Source organism: Ixodes scapularis, unplaced genomic scaffold, assembly GCF_016920785.2.
Source record: "Ixodes scapularis isolate PalLabHiFi unplaced genomic scaffold, ASM1692078v2 PGA_scaffold0__279_contigs__length_252992795, whole genome shotgun sequence".
Lineage (NCBI taxonomy): Eukaryota > Metazoa > Arthropoda > Arachnida > Ixodida > Ixodidae > Ixodes > Ixodes scapularis.
In genome coordinates this window covers 96,714,432-96,736,070 of record NW_024609835.1, presented here as the reverse complement: position 1 = coordinate 96,736,070, position 21,639 = coordinate 96,714,432, and the positions used below count along the sequence as shown (strand labels likewise).

General features: G+C 43.2%; 1 protein-coding gene across 1 annotated transcript in view; it reads right to left on the bottom strand.

The window, feature by feature from the left end:
- Nucleotides 1–895: 895 nt before the first annotated feature.
- Nucleotides 896–21,639, bottom strand: part of LOC120850791 — a 60,615-nt gene continuing 39,871 nt past the window's right edge. The window contains exons 8-13 of the mRNA XM_040223462.3: nt 19,559–19,703; nt 14,573–14,686; nt 8,301–8,445; nt 3,792–3,880; nt 2,948–3,044; nt 896–1,053 (exon numbers count right to left, since the gene is read on the bottom strand). Coding sequence (XP_040079396.2) covers nt 896–1,053; nt 2,948–3,044; nt 3,792–3,880; nt 8,301–8,445; nt 14,573–14,686; nt 19,559–19,703 — 748 coding nt within the window. The remainder of the gene's footprint in view (nt 1,054–2,947; nt 3,045–3,791; nt 3,881–8,300; nt 8,446–14,572; nt 14,687–19,558; nt 19,704–21,639) is intronic.

The following is a 21,639-nucleotide window of genomic DNA, read 5'->3' as shown; positions in this document are numbered from 1 at the left end:
AGGAGTCAAACTTCTTTTGGTGGTGTTGGTAACCTCCCTTTTCACTTATGCATTATATGGTATATGGATAACTAAAATAAAACTTCGAAAATGTTGTAAATTTGAAATTCATTTTAAAAAAAGTTCTATATTTTCTTTTTTATTTCCATTTAGGTACTTTATTGTGTGTCAGAAGCAAGAAACGAAAGCTGCAATATTTTATTTGTATCACATCTATTAGCTTGAACGTTGTATGAGATGCTTCCGTAAGTGCACCTTCAAATATATACCCTGCTGTCCTGGAGCCGGCTACGCCTGGCGCCACTGTCAGCCTGAAAACGTCGGAACTATACTATAGGGTGTGTTGTGGTCTGGACATTATCTGTTATCTAATATTCATTATTAAACAGGGAGGCATAAAGTAATCTGGTGTCAGTACAAATATTAGGTGTAATACACCATATCCAGGCCATAAAACTGGTCAGCAGGGCGGCATTAAGGCTCGTTTACACGTTTGCGACTGCTTACGCCCGAGCGTGTTACGACCTATTGCGGTCTCCTACGACGAGAGAACACACGAGTGCCTCTACCTGGCAGCAATGAAACACTTGAAATTTTTGTATGTTTTTTGTTTGCTTGAAAAGCTTATATATAAGTTCATTTAATCTCGCCAATACTGAAAAGCCGTCGCTCTACATGCAGTTCCAGGGCCACCTCGTAGAGGGCGCCAGCGTGCCAGTGCGTTTTCTCTCGTAAGATAACGCAAAAGGTCGTAATGCACTCAGTCGTAACCGGTCGTAAGAGTGTAAACTAGCCTTTATGCCTTTTGCACGATCGCGATAAAAGACACGCAAGTTTTGCAAATTAATTTAGTCGTCAGGTCTACTCTTTGTTGCAAGTAGCGCACACGCGGTGATTACGCTTCCCTAAGTTGGGGCGTCACACTCTTTCTGTGGCGGCGAGCTTCGATCTTGCGCTGCAGAGCCTTGCTGAGCCTTGCCTGGCGCAGTGCCTGCACTTTCTTCAGTGCCTTCATCTGTTCGTGATGCTGGTGGCGCAGCTCAACCACTTTCCCTGGAAGTAAAATTAGTTCGGCATTTGAGCACATTGACATTATGGGCACCTTATATAATCACGGACAGGATTCGAACGACAGGGAGCACTTGTTCCACTTTCAGCAATGGCTTGCTAGCTTCGACAATGCTTCGGCATCTCGGGAGCCTCGAGCGTGCACACGCAGCCAAAGCACGACGAAAAGCAGCGAGCGCGTGCTGGAGGCCGGGCACCTTAGGGAGACGTCCTGGCGTCGTCATCTTGTCGGGGACAGCGGTGGTCATCATAGTTTTGTCAGTTACGCATGATGTATATGTGCTTGAGGTTTAGTCGCTGCGACCATTTGAAGGGCTCCCACCGTGGAACAAAACTTTTTGGATGTGACAATTCCTCAAACCATGCAAGTACCGCGTTACCTTTCAGTCGCTCGGATAACAACTAATGGTAACCAATTATGCAACCTATTGCTAAATGTTGAGAGAGACCACTACGCATTAATATTGTCATCGCAGTGTCATTACAACTTTAGCTAGAGGTTCAAACCACCAGATTCATTTGGTTTGTTAACCTCCACAGTGAAACTGTTAAGAGAAACAAGCTTGGATATGTCGGGCTGTCCTTGCTGACTAGGACTTGCGGTCGTGTTGTTACAACACCGACACTACGATGAGCCCGGGACAAACACGACCGCACAACCGCGTATGGTTTTTTATATACACATTTCTAGCGTTTATCACGCAGGCGAAAACTGCCCGGTCACTAGGTTGTGGACACGTGCGCGGCAGTAGCAGTCTTCTGCAGAAGATAGCTGGTGCCGTACTGCGCATGCCCAACACGCGTTCAGCAGCCCACTATAGTCGTTTTCACCTCAAGGAAAAAATGAAACTTTTGCTCAGAGTTCACGCACCGTGCGAGACTGCAAGGTAGTTCTTACAACATTTAGTTGTCGGAGGAAGAAGCGATACCTTTAACGGTTGAAACGTGTATGTCTTGATACTCTTGATAATAACATGCATCTAATCTAAAATCCATCTACATATATCTTTATTACATAGACAAAGGGGAAAATTAGTAATGCTCCGCGAGCAGTCGGTCTTTTTTTACTGCTGTTCTTAAGGTGAAAACGAGTATAGATAAAGATGGCAGCGTACTAAATGTTACTTCATCACGATATCGTCACTTTTTTTTTTTGTTATGGAAAAACCATTACAGTAACGACTTTACATGTAACTTCTTAGACACATTCCTGAATAAAATTCGTACGGCCGGGAACAAAGACATACAACAATTGCCCGTAATTAAAAAAAAAAAAAAGTGACACGTGATTGTTAGCGCCATTTCGCGTAACGACTGAACATAGAGACGCGAGGGGCGCGGAAAGTTGGTTTTGTTCGAGTGTTATTGACACTCGAATTTTGCATGAAAAATGTCGCTCCTCGAGCTAATGCTGTTCTCGCATGTGTTGTCTTGAGTTATCTGTGCTACCTTATCTTACTTGCAAGGCAGCCTCTTACTTCTACACATATAATTGACGCTATGCGGAAATACATGCAATGACATTGACACGCTTAATTAAAACAAAAACAAGAAAGATACATACGCGTGATTGCATCGAACGCAGAGAAAAATGGTAGTTCACTTCATAAATTAGGCAGGCAACAACTTGGCCGGGATGACAAGAAAGATAGCGCGTCTGCTTTCACAGCGGAAATTCGCAGTGAGGCAACCTGAGTTCTTGAAGGAACAACTTTACGCGAATCACGAGCTACAGACAACATACGAACCCACAATTCTGACCTGCTGTTGATTGCGAATTCAGCATCGTTTTGCGCGTGTAAATTTACTTTGCTTTTTTTTGTCATGCACAGGCGAGACATGGTCGTGTCGAGGCGTATAGGCCCTCCTTTGCACGCACCGAATATTTTCTCGGTCGGTGGCATCGGAGCCAGGTCGGACGTGGGAACTGGAGTCGGACCTGCGGTTGAACTGGTGTCGGGAGTCATCGAGCTTTCCTGGATGGGAGGCATTGTACACGGATTAGGTTGTGTGTATAGGTTGGGCGATGTGCAAGACGGCGTGATAACAATGAGTAACAAACTGGAGTGCCACTTCACTCAGCAACTCCACATTTTCGTGCGGCGCATAGCGTTGTGAGCGATTGAAAGCGTCGCAATGGTCGACCTGCAGCAAAGGATTTCTCATCGATAGAAATAAGAGTAATGTAAGAACTACAATTTTGACGGTGTTCGCAATATTTTTTTCAGAGCGTAATGATTTCAGGCTTCCAGCATGCTAATTACAAACACCATTGACCTTGTTGTTCGCAGGGTAATGACGTCAGGAGAGGAACCATAGGGGGGCACCACTCAAGCATTCCGGTTTAATGTTTAATGTGGCGTAGAAATAAGAGCATAATTTTTATGGCGCACTGGGTTGACAAACAGTCGTCATGTTTTGTTTGTCCCACTTCGATTCAAAACATTGTTTTATGAGTATTGTGGAAACAAACAGGTATGTGAGTGGAGCTTCATAAACTAGTTATGTTAGATTGTTTTTAAATAACACGTGACTGCTCGACAAGGATCGACGAGTTACCGGAAACCATGTCGTACCTCTTAGTGCAACTATTCTGCGAAAACGATTACAATTTTTACACGTTTGTCCTTATCCGATAACAGAATGCTGCGCAAACCTACATGTTGTAACGGTGGTACTGGGCATTATGATAGGGCGTCGATGTTAGAAATGGCTGGCGTTACCCTGCTCAGACTTCTTTCTGGCCGGAACAGCTGTACTGGGTGTCCGTCCTTGAAGGTGTCGTCCGCGTCGTTTTCCATTCCGCTGTCTCCTGCAGAGCGCCGAAAAGTATAGGCGTGATGTTCTCGTCCGGTTCAGTGTAAGGCTGAACCGCATCTAAGCGATCGCCGAGACAAGCGACGGCGACAGCGACGCCCGTCACCCAACGATGACCTAACCACAGCTGTTTTGGTCACCCTTTTGCAACGTTACTAGAACCACTCAGTTGGGAAACTGCCGTAGAGACTGCTCTGAAAAAGTGGCCCCAATCTGTCCACCAAAACCGAGCTAATGGCGAACACAACGCCGCCATTTCTCCCGCAGATTCCACTCGAGGAACTGCACATTACTTCTTTTTTGGCTTTAATCGGCCATTTTAGCGCCGAAACAGATACAGCGGAAGAGGTTACAGGGGTGCCAAACCCGTCTACCCAGCGGACGCGCCGCGAATTAGCACCGAAGTTAAAATGCACCTAGGTCGGGACGCGCTACCTGAAAGGACCGCTAAGGCATGGTTGTATAAAAACAATATTAATTGTTCCGCAAAACTTTCCAAACTAAAGATTATAAAAAACATCACGCGCCCTTCATTTTGTACTTAACTCAAAAAAAATTCATAAAAAAGGAGTCTTTTTCTGTTTGTTTTTACGCAAAAACATGCTTTCTAAAAGCTCAAGGTGACCACAGTACAAACAAATGATAAAGAGTGGCGCTGTTGTCGTATTTAGCTCGGTCTCGGTGAACGCCAGCGGCCCAGGTTTCGACGGCGAGTTTCCCAACTGAGTGTTCTAGTAACGTTGCCCTCGGGTGACCAAAACAGCTGTGATTTTTGGTCATCGTTGGAAGCGTGTCCCTCAGCACTTTTGGCTTCACTTATGGTGGCGTCATGTCGCCTCCAGAAGCTTCCAATTCATGATTGGAGCCGATACCGAACGTATAGTCGTTCGCAGCTGGAGAAACGCAGGGGGAGTCGAGTCCCAACTTTCGAGGATCTTGCTATCGCGTCACAGTCAACGAGATTATGCACTCGTGGAATTAGCTGATGTCAAAAAACGAAGGCAAGAAGCGGGGACATAATAAGCCGCTATTTGCACGGCCTGTAGATCCTCGCTTGGTTCTTGGACGCTCGCAACCTCGAAGACACCATAGGGATTTTCATGATTTCCATGTAAACCAATGCAAAAATCTTTTTTTTTGTGTGTGTGTGTGTGTGTGATGAAGACTTTGTGGGCGCCAAGCACGTTACTGCTTACCACTTAATCTTAAATAAGATACAGATATTGTGTTTTTGTGTTTTCTTTTTGGTTCGATCCATGGTTTATTGAGTTTCTATTTATAAAGTGCTAACTTGGTTTTATTTGTTAAAAGGGAAGAGGTCAAGGATAGGTATGTTCCCTTACCAAAGGCAGGGACCAGCGAAAGAGAGCGGCAAGTTGAAAAGTAGGATGCCGTTTGGACAGTCCCGGGCACCCGTTAGACAATTACGCGGCGGCTGTCGCCTTTTGCTCGGAATAATCATCCGTAGTCGTGTTCTTCACATGAAAACGGATCGCGCGCAGGCAAACGATTTGCGTATGTTCTTTATAGTATAACTTTAGGGCATGAGAATCAAGCTGGCACCGAAAGAAGGCAAGGTGAAAATCTAACAAGGCATGTTTTAAGCTTTGTGCTTCCTTCGAGTGAGGTGGAAAATTTCAATCTAAAAAGCTGCCTGTGCGTCTAGTTTTCCCCCAGTGCACTTAGAAAGCCAGTCAGTGTATTATATTAAAGGAGCGCGCGGCCAACTTGCATCGAACGATGAAGTTTGCGCGTCTCCCTTTGTAGTCTGCTGCGATTGGCTCACCCAAATGTTTTCAGGGAAAGTAGACGTTCCGTTTTGGGGCGTATGTTCAATGGCAACGTACACAAATCCTGATCACACGTAGCACCGCTCCGTGTTATAGAAACGTTCTATTTTAAGTCAAACGTTTTTTTTTAATGAAGTGAGATTTTGACGAGTGCCGTTTTCAACATGCATTTATCAGGCTCGGCGGACATTAGATGAGGGGATAATCGTCACGGTAAGTAGGCTAGTTAACTAAAATTCGTTCATTCACTTTTTAATTAATTGCTTTGACGGTCATGTTGCAACTGCATGCAGTATTGATGGCAATTCCTTTTAGAGGCCAAACCAATTAAAATAATTTGCAAAAATGTAATGTTCTTTTGTTGATACATTTTTGTGCTTTTTAACCCGATTTGAAAATTGCGCGCAAAAAGCGCACCCCGCAAGCCCTGTCCACAATGACGCGTAGAAGAGTGACGTAGTCGTTTCAGTCCTGTCGTCACTATATGGGTAGCCTGTGTCCTTGGTGGGTACGCAGACGATACAAGCGACGATGGGTCTGAAACGACTGCGTCATTCTTCTAAGCGTCATCGTGGGCAGGGCTTGCGGCGCGCTTTGTGCGCGCAATTTTTACATCGGCCTAAAATACCCGAAAATTGATCGATTAATATCTCCAAAAACATTGCATTTTTGCAAGCTATTTTGATTCGCCTGGCCTCTAATTAAGCTTCCGTCAACACTAAAATTGCAACATGACCCCTAAAACCAGCCATTAAAAAGTTATCGAACTGATTTTGTTAATTAGTAAACTTGCGTACCATGACAAGTGCCCCCTCATCTAATGTCCGCCGAACCTGATAAATACATTGGGAAGAAAGCACTTGTCGAACTTTCACCCCCTTTTTGTAAAAGAAGAAATCTGTTCGAATTAAAATCGAAAACCCTGTACACACCGAATCGCTTCGTCACCCGCCAATAACACAAAAAAGAAACAACCGGGAACGCCAACACAGGCACGAAAGGTTTTACACTGGTTTGTCGTTTTTGCACAGGCAACATAACCCTCTAAAGTCCGTGTTTTTTTTTGTTTTTTGTTAATGTGGAGCAGAAATTTTTATCCTAAAAAAGTTGTAGCTGGCTTTATGAAGAATATTTATTTATCGAGGATGCACTGATCTATGAGCTCAAAGCTAATTGATGTCTACATGCATCCAGCCTAGGATAGTTTTCTCCAACTACTTTTTGAGATGGCACTATGCAAAGCGGCTCCCCGGCCTCGCACCCTGGGGTGACTCCTTTCGTGCAGCCTTAACCGACGCTTCTTTTATTTGGAACTAGGAGTTTCCTATCTAGTTTGTTAATAAATTAGTGCATTACTGATTTCTCGGTGGTCGCCACGAAGGGCGAGGCTGAAGGGCGAAGATTCGCCTTTCAGGAACGACGTCGAAAGAGAAACCCGAGACAGAAGTCCCCTAAACAAAACATTCCACGTGCCGTCGTCAGGTGTTATTACGAAACAAAACTTAGCTCAACATGTAAAAATACAATCAGCAGCACAGTTGGGAGAGGTAGGGATTAAATCGAAACCCACTGAAAGGGTTCAGAATCGTCTCAGTCAGCGAGATACGCCAAGAACACTGAACAGCGAAGCAAGAACCGTGAACATAATGAGCCAGGCCATGTGTTCCCTCAATCCCAAAATTTGGTCCGTCCGTCCGCGCATTTCTCGCTAAATTTAGCGGGCAATCTAATTTGTTGTTTAGGTCACGTGACGTCAATTGATGCTACCTGAACTGGCGTCATGTGATCTTATACTCCAATTAAGTTTACCCGCCAAAGTCGGCGAGAAAGTCGGTGTCATGTGACCTGTACATTAATTCACTTTCCCAGCTAAATTTAGCGGGAAAATTGACGCAACGTGACCCATACACCAATTAACTGGCCCCGTTAAATTTAGCGGGAAATTTATGGCACGTGACGTCGAGCCACGTGCTCTTACGCCAACTAACTTACCCCGCTAAACTTGGCGGAAAAATCGATGTCATGTCACATAAATACCTTCAAGTTCCCCGCTAAATTTAGTTGGGAAGTGACGTCACGTGACCTGCGACACGTGACACATCAATACTATTTCCCGACTAAATATAGCAGGGAAATCGACGTCACCTGATATACTGCGATTTTGTTTCCCGGAATAACTTAGCGGGGAAATTGATGCCACGTGACCGATGCACGCAGTTTCCTCGCTCAATGTACCGGGGAAATGGAAAGGCTCTTCACTCCCCGAAACGACGGTTTAATGTCTTCTAAGCGATTTTAATCGATCGCACCTTTAATACTTCGATACATGCATTACGGGACTTGAGCTATAAATGTCGCTGCGAATATTTCTTAAGCTGGTGGTGACTCCAGGATGTCGCGATTTTTGGAACTCCATTATTCCACCGTACGCGAGTTCTCTGATGAATTATGCCCCAAGTGAAGTATGCACTTGTGAAGAAAGCACTGAAGGAAGCACTTCATTCGACTTGATAACTCGAAAAATTGATATCAATCTCAGCATCCGTACGAACAATAGAAATGCACGAATAAAATTCGAATATATTTGTATAAGTCTCTTAATTATAGTATATTCCGTGCTCTTACCGTTTACGAGGGTTAGGTCCTTGCCCGTGTTGTTCTTCATCCTCTGTTGTATCAGGCGTACCCTCTCCTTCCGAAGTTGGGCGAATTTTTCGTGGCATCGTTCTTCCAGAATGTCGAGGTCGTGGTTGATGACGTTGTTGATCACCTAAGCCAACGCAAAAGCATCGAGCATGGAGAGTGCGTCGCAAATACCACGATTTTGCGTAATCCTTACAGGAGTTCGTTAAAGAATATACTTTAGCAATACAACGTGTTGGCAGAGGTATACTTATCAACTAGAGGCGGATAAGTTGAGCAGTACCAGGGTTCAGGAGATGTACGTTCTTTCATCATCATCGTGGTCTCTATGCACATGCCGTTGAATATTACGCATATAAAATTCCTGCAAGTCATCGTGTTTACGAATGTATCTCTCTTTTTTTTTTATAAAAGTTTATTAGAAAAGCATTGCAGGGTGTTTCACCAACGATTGGGAATAATAATAATAATAAAAATGGGGCATTGAATTGAAGAAAAAAATATATATATATTCGTTTGGGATAACGTTATCGATTTGCTGCCCGGAGTAAAATTATTCAGTCGGCGAAACTCAAACAGCTGTAACAGCTAAACCGCTAGGAAACCAAAACTAAAGTCGAAAAGGGCGGTGCATGTCCCACGCGTAAGCGACGTGTGACGAATCATCGCGAACCGATCCGGCAGCGGCCCGTTATCTAAGGTCAAGTGGTCGTGGAAAGGCGCGCCACGCTCCGATGTCTCCTCGGGCACTAAGCGTTTGGCGCTTGTTTCTCTTTAGTTTTGGAATGGCGGAGGCCAATTTTGCCATCGAATGGCGCGAAGAAAAATTTAGTTGACACGACTTCGAAGTACTTCTACGGCACAATTAGACGACTAGCAACAAATCTCTGATTGGAATGTGCCGGATAAAGCAAACGCACAAAAAATATTAGGGAAGCTTAGGTAATTAGGTTCCTAATTATCACTTTTCATTCCTACACTGACGTCTGCCCGAAGGAATCATTTGTTATTTTCCAATGTACTTTTTTAAACTTATTCGCACTAGTTAATGAAAACGCCTTAGATATATAATAATCAACTCCTTAGAGTTGATTAACGAAAGCTGGCCGTAAACCTGTTCGACCATTCACCCCCTTTTTTTTTATTGCATGAAACTACATGAACCTTTACAAGTACGTAGAGTATGAATCGGAATCCGAATGTCAAGTTTAATCAACCATAGTTTGCGTGTCGTTATGTTTACGATAGTCACTGGCAGAATGAAAACGGCAGGGCGTGTCTTTTGAACGCTTATGCCTCTAGTACGCGCCCCATGCCTTCCACCGTGCTTTGGCTGCGCGCGCGCTCCAGGTGCACGAGACGTTCAAGCGTTGTTGATGGTTAGAAGCTCGCACTGTAGAGGCGCGAGCTCCTTACCTTCTCACCTCGTCAGTGACTACATTGTGGAAAGATCCATACACCCCCGTGGACATTCCACTATGTAATGCCTAAAGCCACACACCAAGTTACTCTTCAGAGCAACGACGCCTTCAGCCCATAGAGTTGTTAAAATGTACGCTAGAGGTTCAACTGGCGCTAGTGTCTATCCGACGCTTGGGAGGCAAATTGAAGCATGACTGCTTCAATTTGCGTGTCGTTATGTTTACGATAGTCACTGGCAGAATGAAAACGGCAGGGCGTGTCTTTTGAACGCTTATGCCTCTAGAACACGCCCCATGCCTTCCACCGTGCTTTGGCTGCGCGCGCGCTCCAGGTGCACGAGACGTTCAAGCGTTGTCGATGGTTAGAAGCTAGTTTTGCAGCCTACACTCTAAGAAAAAAGGGAGGAGAAAGGTAGCAAAAGCGACTATTCCTCCTTGTTGCGGACAAGTTGCCCAGAGAAGGGAGGAACGGCAGTCCAGATGAAAGGAGGAGGGCGAGTTCCTCCTTGTTCAGTTGGCGCAGGGGTAGAACATCGCGCTACTGACCGTGTGGTCATCGGTTCGATCCCCAGAAAAGTGTTTTTTTTTTTTTTTTTTTTTTTTTTGTAAAGTTTTTTTTTATTTTTGTTTACCAAAACACACATAAACAAACCCAGACCGATGAAAGGAAAATTAAAGTCCTTATTATTCTCCGAGACGTTTTCCTCCTCCAGGCAGACCGGAGAAAGCTTTCGCCCTCCCGACCCATCTTCTTTCGGTTTCGTTTTCGAGCACATCGCGCACGTTGTTTAATAAATTAATGCTGAGTTGATTGAGCTTCAGCGGCAGCGAAGGCCGCCTGTAATTTCGTCTTCTAGTCCAAACGTGCAGAACATTTCGGTTGCATTGACGTTTTTACCACTAATTTTATCAAACGAGCTAACGAAGCCGCTAGAAACAGCGAAGTTCCGGAGCAGTGCCAGCAGCGCTACATACACTGGGTAAGACGGCCGTCTCCAATTTGCGGGACGCACGCGGAACTACAGCAGCGAAACCACGAGGAACTGTTTCGACGTTTTCGACGTTATGGAAATCGCGGGAACTGCGTCCAAGGAAGGCAGGTTTTCCTGCCGGCTGCCTGGGTTTCTCCGTGCTGAGTTCGGTTCCGTTGTCCCGTGCCGAGTGCCAACCGGCGTTCAACGTGATTCTTCTGCGTGTCAGCAACATCGTCAACATGGTTCTGTATTTCTCCGTGTCAGCGACGTCGTGATGGCAGTGTTGTGGGTTGTGAACAGAAGACTGGAATTATCGCCGATGTGACCGTGTGTTCGCGTGTCAGTGGTGTAACAACAAGATGAGATGACGTAAACTGTCGGGCATTGATGCCGCTGGTCGCGCCGTTATCGGAGGGGCCGGGGTGTCGCAGGATGACATTCCGCTTTACATTAAAGAGTTTAAAACCACTTGAGGGATTAGGTGCAGTCGATCGACGTGTGGATAGTCATGTTGGAACGCTGGTCTGAACGGTAAGCTCCTATCGTACAGTGGCCAATGTGACTGTCGGTCCCCGAGAGCGATTGCGCTCTGGGGAAAAGACAACACTATGAAAGTATAACGGAAAGTACGTATATTTATAATGGAAGTTTAGCATAAAAAAAAAGAAGACAGGCAAAATCGAAAAAAAAAAAAAAAAAAACGCTATCCTTACTCTTTAAATATATTACGGTTCCTGTAGAAACTGCCCTCTAAGTGGCGCGCTGGGATGAGCGCTAGACGTTTTCGAGCTCGCAACGGCGCAGCTCCGTACACTTAACAGTTGTCGCAAGTCGCGGCTTTGACTGCATTCAAGTTGATCGAAAAGCGATTTCTGTGCCCGTTAAGCATCACTTCCAGCTGAGTGGATATCCGCTCTACAGAGATTAATTCAAGACGGCAATTGCAGCTTTGCGCGAACAGCACAAATAGAAAAACGAACACTACAATATAAATACTGGCTGCGAAGGGCCATGCGGGAAAACAAACTCATGGCTTGGAACCACATTGGAGCGGCTCGATTTATTGGCTTTCAAATAATTATGGCATGATCGAGCGTCTTCTTTTTAATAAGAGATTCATCCCCTGAGCCATTAAAAATAGCCTCAGATGTATGACATTGCTGGAAAAAAATGAACATGTTCGGAATATTTTTTTTTTTGCTTAGGGAGTCACCGAAAAATTCCGTACGTTCAAAACGACCACTATAAAAGACGGAAACGCAGGCCTCGGTAGTAGTGATCGGGGTAGTGTGCTGTTGTATTGATGTTTGTATGTGCGATGCCTGTGTATGCGTTCAATATGTGTTGACCTGATGTTTGTGGTGTGCGTAACGTGTCTACATGTGTTAGAGATCCCGAAGAAAAGGAAACGCAATTGTGGCGTAAGGAAATAAAAATATTTTTTTGTAAAAACATGAATTGGGCGGTACCTAGCGCCACCTAGCCTAGCTACGTGCGATTACTCTGCTTGACCCTGCCATCTGGTGGCAAGCGATTTAACATCCTTTTACGCTACGCGGCTACGCCATAATTTCGTGTTACCGTGCTGAGATAAGCCAAGAGGTTGCTTCGGATTTGCTTTTTTTTGAGAGTGGCTTTTGGTTTTGCGGGCGAATGATTTTCACTCCTCCGTGATGTGCGGTTGACGCAACGGTTGACGAAGGAATTGTGGCTCGAGGAATAGCAAAGGTAGGACATAAAGCGCGAACTGAGTGCCGGTTGTCTCCGTTGAACATCGCAGTGCTGACGATGAGAAGACTGAGTGACTGCATCCTTTCGAAACGTAAGTTTCTTTACCTGCAGGGGTAAAGAAACTTCGGAAATAAATACAGTTTATTTCCGAAGCTCGTGTTACGTTTTTATTTCCTGCTCCTCTCGCTTCGTGCAATAGACTTAGTGTTCTCGTTAAGCCTTACCGAGCTCGATTTGCTCGATTCGTGGCCGCCATAATGAGATGCAGTCGACGGAGGAACTTTTCCTCCCCTGCTTAAGGGACGAAAGTTTCTCCCTTTCTGAAGGAACATATGTGTCAAGAGCGTTCCTCCCTTTAGGGAGGACTATGCTGACCCTTTTTTCTAAGAGTGTAGTTTTGCAGTGCTCTTGTGAATTCCTATGGGAAAACGCGCGTGCATTTTGTCTCTTCGGCGGAAAATAACATAAATAACCTTCGTTATTTGGGGTCGTGCCGAATAGTATGTACCTTTGTTAACATTGTGAAAATGTAACTGCTTTAGATACAGCATCTTTCTTTACCAATGAACGATGTTAAACTTTGCTATATGTTAGGCACAAACCTCTGTTCCATGGCAGGTATGTAAAAACGAGCGGCGATTTTAAGCAAAATAACAATCGAAAAGAATGTAGAGTGCGATCAAGGTTCGCCAGCATTTCGGTGGTGCTTATACATTTTTAATATGCCCGTCCTGTCACTATATGAAAATGACTCAGTCGTACATCTTTACGAGCGGTTAAGAACATTCGAAACGTAAAGAATAAAGTACGGGGGCTATGAAAGGTGCGCCTTTTTATTATTTCCTATGTCGGGACGCGTTTATCGGGCGCCTGTTCTCTGACTTTTCCCTACTTTGAAAAATTTCGACCGTGCGGTCGAAATTTCTCGCGCATTCTCGCGCATATTCATGAGCAGAAAGAATAAGGTGGTACTTATTTGTTGCAAATTGGACTACATTACGTGGCTTCCAATTCAATTTGATCGTCTGCGTGCACAAGGAGTTAGTTATCTAGTGTCACTGCGTAGTTCTTGCCGTCTCCCTTGGTTTTCCAGATGCCCTTCGTTCGTTTGGCACGTATATCCCCCATGCTGGAAAGCGCCCACGCCGTGTTCGCGGAAACAGCGTCCACAGTGCACAGAAATACACGTTCGAAGCCGTTTAGCATCATTTTTTTATGCCACAAGGTTAAAATAGAAACGCCGTAACTGGCCAATTATTTCGTCTGCGTGACTGAGAAATGTTCAAATCTACCTAGCACGTACGAAATATTCGGTATATTTGCTTCTATAATAAAGCGCGGGGACAAAATGCTCTCGCTTTTCCCCAAAGAAATGCATTACCGGAAGTCCATTTCCGACGGGTTGCTTTCTGCTTCAATTTGCCGCAGCACACTAAGTCAGGTGAACCTCTAGCGTACATTATAATAACTTTATGCTTCATCCATCTTGGTGCTGCTTAAAAATCACATTGTTGCCAGTTATCTGAATCTTTATCTGAAAAATCGCAGGAAACGATTTGCTGTCTTTCAGAAACGTTAAAAATTTCCGCCACATAACGAAACAATAGGGACCTTTAGCAGACTGTTACCATGTTCCGCGTACGCATACTGCCGGAGCCTTTTGAAGCATGCTTTAGGTGCGCGCCCGGGTGATACAGTGACCGCGGGGTGCGCACTTAAAAAAAAAAAAAAAAAAAAAGCTTCAAAGGATTCGATAGTACGGTACGCGGAGCACGGTAACGGTTTGCTAAAGTTCCCAATATCGCCTGAGCTTTCCCCTACCGTACCTAAGGCCGAGGAAGTCGCATATTCTAATCGTAAATATTGCCAAATGCGCTCGGCTTTGGACTAAGCACCAACATTTCGGCGCCCACAAGAAAATCGGGATACTCCAATCGTATAGGGTATTTTATTCTCTCTTGCAACGACACTGCTATTTTCTGTTGACGCGCCCAATTCAGGAAGCCGCTGTTGGCTGCACATATCCAATGCGTAAAACGCGGCGCAGTTAATTTGGTTATAAAGTCCTCAACTTTTTATTCCTATTTTTTTTTAACGAGGTAAAAACAAAAAGAAAGCCGTTGCTTACCAGCTCTATCCACTGCTTCAATGCCCCCGCTCTTCTGTACGTTGTGTGGTAGCAGTTCAGCGCGTGTTCGTATCGGTCTGGCGTCTTCATGTCCGTGAAGATGTAGGTGACAGCCTGCGGGAGAAATCAAAGGGAGTGTGAAGCATCGGTGTCACTTATTACCTATGACGCCGATTGCGACATTCAGTAACCTGTGCGTGTACAGATGCTTTGGTTTACGCATTGGTTCCGATGGACCTTGTGGTAATTCCTTCGTGCTCACGGAATGTCGGGCATTCACAGTATACTTAACGAGAACAGAGAAATTACTAATAGCGTGAGCCACAGGCACCGAAAGTAAGATGGAAAGAGAGAAAAATATATAAATCATGGTTTAAGTTATGATTTTAATCGGCCATCGGACCGATTAGAACATATAATGATGCTCCCATCATGTGTACTCCCTAGCCGATGGGTTTTATGTAAACAACTTTACATTGTTCTTTTTTTTTTTTTTTTTTTTAACCCGGCATTGGCATTGCTTTTAGTTGCCTAGGGCTGCGAAGCATTTTTTCCGCAGATTTAAGCAGATTTCGCCTGGTGTAGTGGTTCACTAACCAGGACAAAAAAGGGCTCTGGAATTTAACCAGATTTTCAAAATCCGGTCGCGAATTTTATCATCTGGCAACATACCTCGTACTATTTGATAAGTTTGGAAGATGCAGTGGGTTTTTACTGTAGGTTAATTATATTAGGGGTGGTTTAATTTAAATTCGACCAAACTTGTGGGAAGAAAAGTCATGTCTACTCCATAATTTAAGAAAAAAAATATATGTATGGGTTGTGGTAAGATGACTGATGAGAACCTCGAACGACAACTGATGTTCAAGCTTGACAGGATGTGAATGAGAAAAAAACATAATGTAACCATTTTGAACATGTGTATGCATTTTTGATTTCGAAATAACAAGTTAAAAGGTAACGTCAAAAGTAATCGATTATTTTCTGGTAATTTTTTAATTACTTTTGTGATGCAGTAGTTGATGTCTGTAGTCAGTTACATTTTTCAATAAAGTATAATTGTAATTGTAATCGTTTACATTTTTTTAGTAACGCATACAAGGCTGATCACGTGACTTCGATGTGCGGTGCATAAATGTTCTTTTTTGTTTTGTTTCAAATGATGTAATTATATCCCGCTGACCGATCTACCTGTAGGGGGCAGGGGCTTCGTCAAGCTGCATTTCTGTAGCTTTTTCTCCTGCCTCCATCGCCCATTTTGTATTATGGGAGTAAATAAAATTAATTGAATTCCTCCGCTAAATTTAGCGGGGAAACTGAATCGGTCTGTATGTCCCGTAACGTCAGGTCACGTACGCGACATCAATTTTCCCGCTAAATTAGCTGAGAAACTGAATTCGTGCATAGGATTCGTGATATTAATTTCCCCACTACATTTAGCGAGAAACGCACAGACGGACAAAATTTTAGAATTAGAAAAAAATGTTAAATAATAAAAAAAAAAGTCAAGCTCAAAAAAAAAAAAAAAGAAGAAAGGGAACGTAAATTTTTTTTGCATAACCAAGAGGGCCGAATGGAGGTACATACCGGCTTAAGAGGGAATCCGCATCTCACGCGTGTGGCGACTTGAAAACGGAAAAGTGTGTCTTTCGCAAACTGCACGATCGGTATTTTAGTGCCTACTCTCTCAAAAACGCCTGCGCCTCTACTTACTCTCAAAACACTCGAAGAGCCAGTCTTTGCGATCTACCAAATCGTCTCAACGAATGACGAGGGGGAACATCTGCTTAGACCTAAAAATGAAGTCTGCGCTGTGACATTACGCAATGCAAACATGACGCTTTGCATTGGGGAATGTCACAGTGCAGACTTCCTTTTTAGGTCTAAACGGACGTTCCGCCTCAACATTCGCTGAGCTGATTTCGTAAATTGAATAGATTGGCTCTTTGAGTGTTTTGCTGGTAAGTAGAGGCGCAGGTATTTTTTAGAGTGTACAGTATATGGTGTCTCGCAAGCTAAAGAACACAGATATGTAACTTTGTAAACTATCTGGGCAAACGACATACATTTTTTTTTGTAAAAGCTCCACGTGAACACAAGGGAGAGTGTTGCAGATACGTTTACATGTGCATATTCTATTAATGCAGATAGATTACTCGTAACATTTAGCGTTTCTACAATGCGATATCAGCGGGTATTTTTTTTGTCAGCTCAGCTTTGTATAATAATAATAATAATAATAATAATAATAATAATAATAATAATAATAATAATAATAATAATAATAATAAATTTATTTCGACATCCATATGTCTGGGAGGCTGCGGCAAAAGAAGACGCGAAGTCATTTGACGTGGCCACCAGCCCCCATTACAGCACTCGGCACGTACCTCTAAGGATACCGAAAAGAAACGAACATCAATTACCTAAAAAATAGTTTGTTCTTGGGCAAGTTGGTGAACGTTTAGATACATGGTTTTGCGCAAAAAGGACGGACACAAGAGGGTGCGCTCGTGTTTGTTTGTCTATCTTGTGTCCGTCCTTTTTGCGCAAAACCATGTATCCAATCAATTACCTAATTCACATCAAAATAAGTTTACAGATGAAAACATTTGAAGAGTCACAAAGTTGAGTGAAAAAGAACAAACACTGTTACATATAATATAATTGATCACATTTACACATTTGAACTAATGGCACAAGTGGCAGGTGCATATTATTCGATTGAAAGAAAATATACATTGATCATTTTCCTAAACATCTGGAGATTGCTACAGTTGTGTACCGTTTGAACTATATTTGCGTGATTATTTGGTAAGTCAGCAATTTGATAATGAAGTGTTTGAGTTCCATAGTTTGTTCTAACGTTTTGTTTGAAGTAAAAGGTGTGTCTAAGAGTGTAATCGGCAGGCTTATGAAGGTAGGCTTTGAAGAAAGAGGTCTCATCCCGCTTTATCTCGTCAAATATAATGTTCGCTAATTTAATAGAAAAAACATGTCTGATGGGTAATAGCTTGTATTTTTCGAATGTGGGCGATGTATGCTGAATATACCCTAAATTATCTATGAACCTAACGGCCTTCTTTTGTAAAAGAAAAACCTTTTCAATGTTTGCTTTCGTCGTGGTTCCCTAAACTAAAAGACAATGCTGTAGGCGGGGATACACAAGAGTGTAGTAAAGCTGCAGTTTAGGCCAGTTTGGTAACAAGTGTCTGATCTTATTCAGTATACCAATTGAACGTGATATATCACATCTAATTTTATCTCCATGGTTCGTCCAACTTAAAAACTCCTCAAACCAAACCTCAAGGAACTTATGAGCCGAAGTGATTTATGCAAACTTAAAACAAAGTAAAATATGATCTACATTGTTCAAACAGTTCAAGTTTGTGCAAAAAATTCCTAGACCGTGCATTCATACGTAGAAAACATAATTGTCACACCACAGGGCGTTCTTTTTATCTAAGAGTGACACTAATTTTTAAAGAAAAGACGTGAAGGCTACACTTATGCGGTTTGTGCAGGTGAGTTATGCGGCCAGGGCAGGGTGTACGATAGACAGGTGGGGAAACAAGAGCCAAATGAGCGACCGGATTGCGTCCCCTTCGGTTTTCTCTTTTTCTGTGGCTCCATCTATGTGGAACACCGCGAACTCTCACTTCGGGTGGGCGACCGATGGTGACCTGCTAAACTGACGGAGATGGTTTCTCGTGAATTTTCAATGGAGGACTGTCGCGCTCTCGGTTTATTTTGCGCACTCTCCCCATAGAGTTCCATAAAAATCCGATTCCGATTTTTTTCCTCTCGCCACAGCGCCATCTGTCGCAAGTCGGGGATACCCGCAAGCAGACGAGTACACAATCCGGTCACGGCGCTGCGGTAGGCTTCGATGGGCCGTTTCCCCACTTGTCTATCTTACACCCTGGGCCAGGGAGACATAGTATATGGGGATAATAATAAATGTCAGTCGCCTAATTAAGTAAAATGTGTTAATTAACTTCTTAATTAGTAAAATAGGCACATGGTTCTAATTAGAAAGTTTCTGAGAGTCATCGAAAACCACAAAATCAAAAAAAAAAAAAATTAGAAATACTTTGATCGCGTGAGAAGCGTAGTAGTGCGCTAAAGGCACCCTCATGCAACTGGTACAAGGTTGGGGCTATGATAAGAGACGAAAAAATCGCGCGGGCGCCTTTTCGCACCCGTAGCCTTGCTCCTGCTGCTTTGCTTGCGTAAGCCGCTAGAGTGAGGCCAACAGTCTCAAAATAACGTCCAAAGTTGAGAAAAAAAAAATAAAATTGAGTTTTTGACACATTTTACCTTCTGGCACTTCGGAATTTCTTTTTCTTTTTGTCTGTGTGTGTGTGTGGGTGTACGTGTGCGTGTGTGTGTGTGTGAGTGTGTGTGTGCGTGTGTGTGGGTGAAATTGTTTTGTTCTAATTTTTAAAGTATAGCTTAGTTTATTGGAGGAATAAAGCTATTATATATATTTCAAAATACCTCAAGACCTCTCCCTCCGGACAAATTCGGTCGAATTCAGATGAAACCACCCTAGACGTCTGCGAAAGTGCAGCAATTTTGATAACAGCGCGGTCGCAAAAGGACGATAACCCTAATATCTTTTCATGACTTTCCAAAAAAACAATGTTTACCGCATCCTTCCACCATTTTCTTTAGAATGACGAAACGTTCGCCTGTTTTATTCTGCGCGACCCCATTGGGTCGAACGGTGAATTGTCTGTACTCTGTTTCTGACGACCAAGAATATTATTTCATCGTGCTCTAAAAAGACCACAGTTTTAGCTTAACCCCGTTTCTTGCGCTCACGCTTCGACACAGGTATACGTAAACGCGACCTCGAAGTTTAAACTTTGGTCGCCAGTGGCGTGAGCTTGTCCCATTAGGAGAATCTTGTGCGTGTTCAACTATCCCGCCAGTGAAGACGGCGCACCCGTCGGATATAGTACAACTGGTAGTGGGGAATACCTTGTAGACCGTCTCGATCTCGCTGGGGGTGCAGTATGGAAAATCGATGTTGTGCAGGTACCGTTGGGATCCCTGCAGGTTTTGTAGCGCGGCGCTCAGGTTGTTCCTCGTCTCTTTTACGCAGTAGTACCTCTTCTCGTTGTCACTGTAATGTCAAACAGAATGTTGAATTTGCATATCATTTCGTAAAGGTATTTGAGATTTTAGTGCACGCTCATATGTCTTTTTATTTCAATCAACGCATTACTGCCTTTCAGCATGGCTTTTGTAAGGGACGCTCAATTGAGACGAATCTATGTACCTTTCTCGATTATTCGGCAACCTACGTTCATGGTCGTGGCCAGGATGGATATGATTTGTTTTGATCTCTCCAAGGCGTTAGACATAGTTAATCATGCCTTGCTCTTGCATAGGCTATCGCAGAGCGTATTTTTTCATGTGCTTGTAAATTGGTTCAAAAACTCTCTGAGTGACTATCGTTGCGTCGTTCGTATTTCAGACAGTTTTTGTGATCCTTTTTTTCCCCGTCTGGAGTGCCACAGGGCACTCCAGACGGGGAAATTTAGGGCCACTTTTGTTTCTGATTTTTATCAATGTCATTGAAACTTGCATAGCTAATTCATATGCGTTGCTATTTGCTGACGGCATCAAAAAAATTTTCTTTCAGAATTCGTTCAAGGGATGATTATGTGCTTCTTCAGAATGGCGCGTCATGTTTGCTTGATGTGTGCATGGCATATCTTTTAATAATTAAACCTGAAAAAGTAAGGTTTGGCCTTAGAGTAGAAAACGGGAACATGTGTCATATTTGTATTCGATTGACGTTAAGATTATTTCACGAGTGTCACTTATTCGTAATTTGGGCGTGCATTTTGATAGTTCGCTTTGGTTCATCTATTACGTCAGCCAGATTGTTTATACCACAGTAAGATTGCTCTAACTCGACATCTTGTGGGCCATGCTTGCTTGCTCCGCTTGTTTTGCTCCCTTATCAGGCCTAGGCTAAAATTTGGGTCGATAGTGTGGCATTCTCTTAGTGCACATGATGAAGCACAAATAGAGCTAGTTGAGAGACGCCTGGTAAGCGTAGCTTATGAAAGACATTTTGGCAGAAGACATTTTTGTAATTTTGAACTTCTTGCTAAATTCGGGCTTCAAGTTTTATCCACCAGGAGGGTGACACGTGATATAGTTTTTTGCACACAATAATATAGACTCCAAGCTTCTATGCAAAGTTAATTTTAATGTTCCGGCTCTTTTGAATAGGAGTACTTTTACTTTTTATACTCAAGACAACCTAATGCCGCCTTTATCTAGAATGCAGATATCTGTCAATAATTCTAGAAATCAAAACTTAGATATTTCCAATAACTATGTTGAATTCAAAAGACAATTGCATAATATGTTATTTCAGTCTTAGTGATGTGTATAAGTTACTCGAATGAATTTTTGTTCTTTATATGAATTCGTGGATGTATATTTTGGCATGGGGAATTTGTGTATGATTATTTTCTTAACTTTTATATACAAGTGCCGCATTACAGACTTCTGGTCGTTCATAAGAACAATAAAGAGACAGAATAATGATGATGATTCCGCTCACTTTTAAGCAAGAATATGTGCAAGCGAAATTTTAATAGTATGGTGACAAGAAACACTCAACGTAATACTCTCAAATGTGCAACTTGGATGGTTCCTCATTAGACTGTCCTCATGGTTAAAATTGTAGATATTCTGAGGAGGAGAGGGTGGAGCAAAAGACAACTACCCAGCACCAGAAGCAGTGATATATTCCAGGGTGTAAAAATACATTAAACAATCTCACAAGTCCTGGAAGTGCGGTGTACCCATTCCTGCTTGTTTGATCACCCTACTACTACTTTCCTACTCCAAATCCAGCTTTAGAACTTCACTGGTGGACGCAATGGCTGTTTAATGTACTTTTAACTCTGTAGGACGAATCACTGCGTTGAGGAAGTTGCGATGGACAAAACAAAATTATAAAAAGTGCGTAAAAAATGCTAATGCGTGAATACCTTTCTACGCACATATCATCTTACGCACAAACACTTGAACTAAAA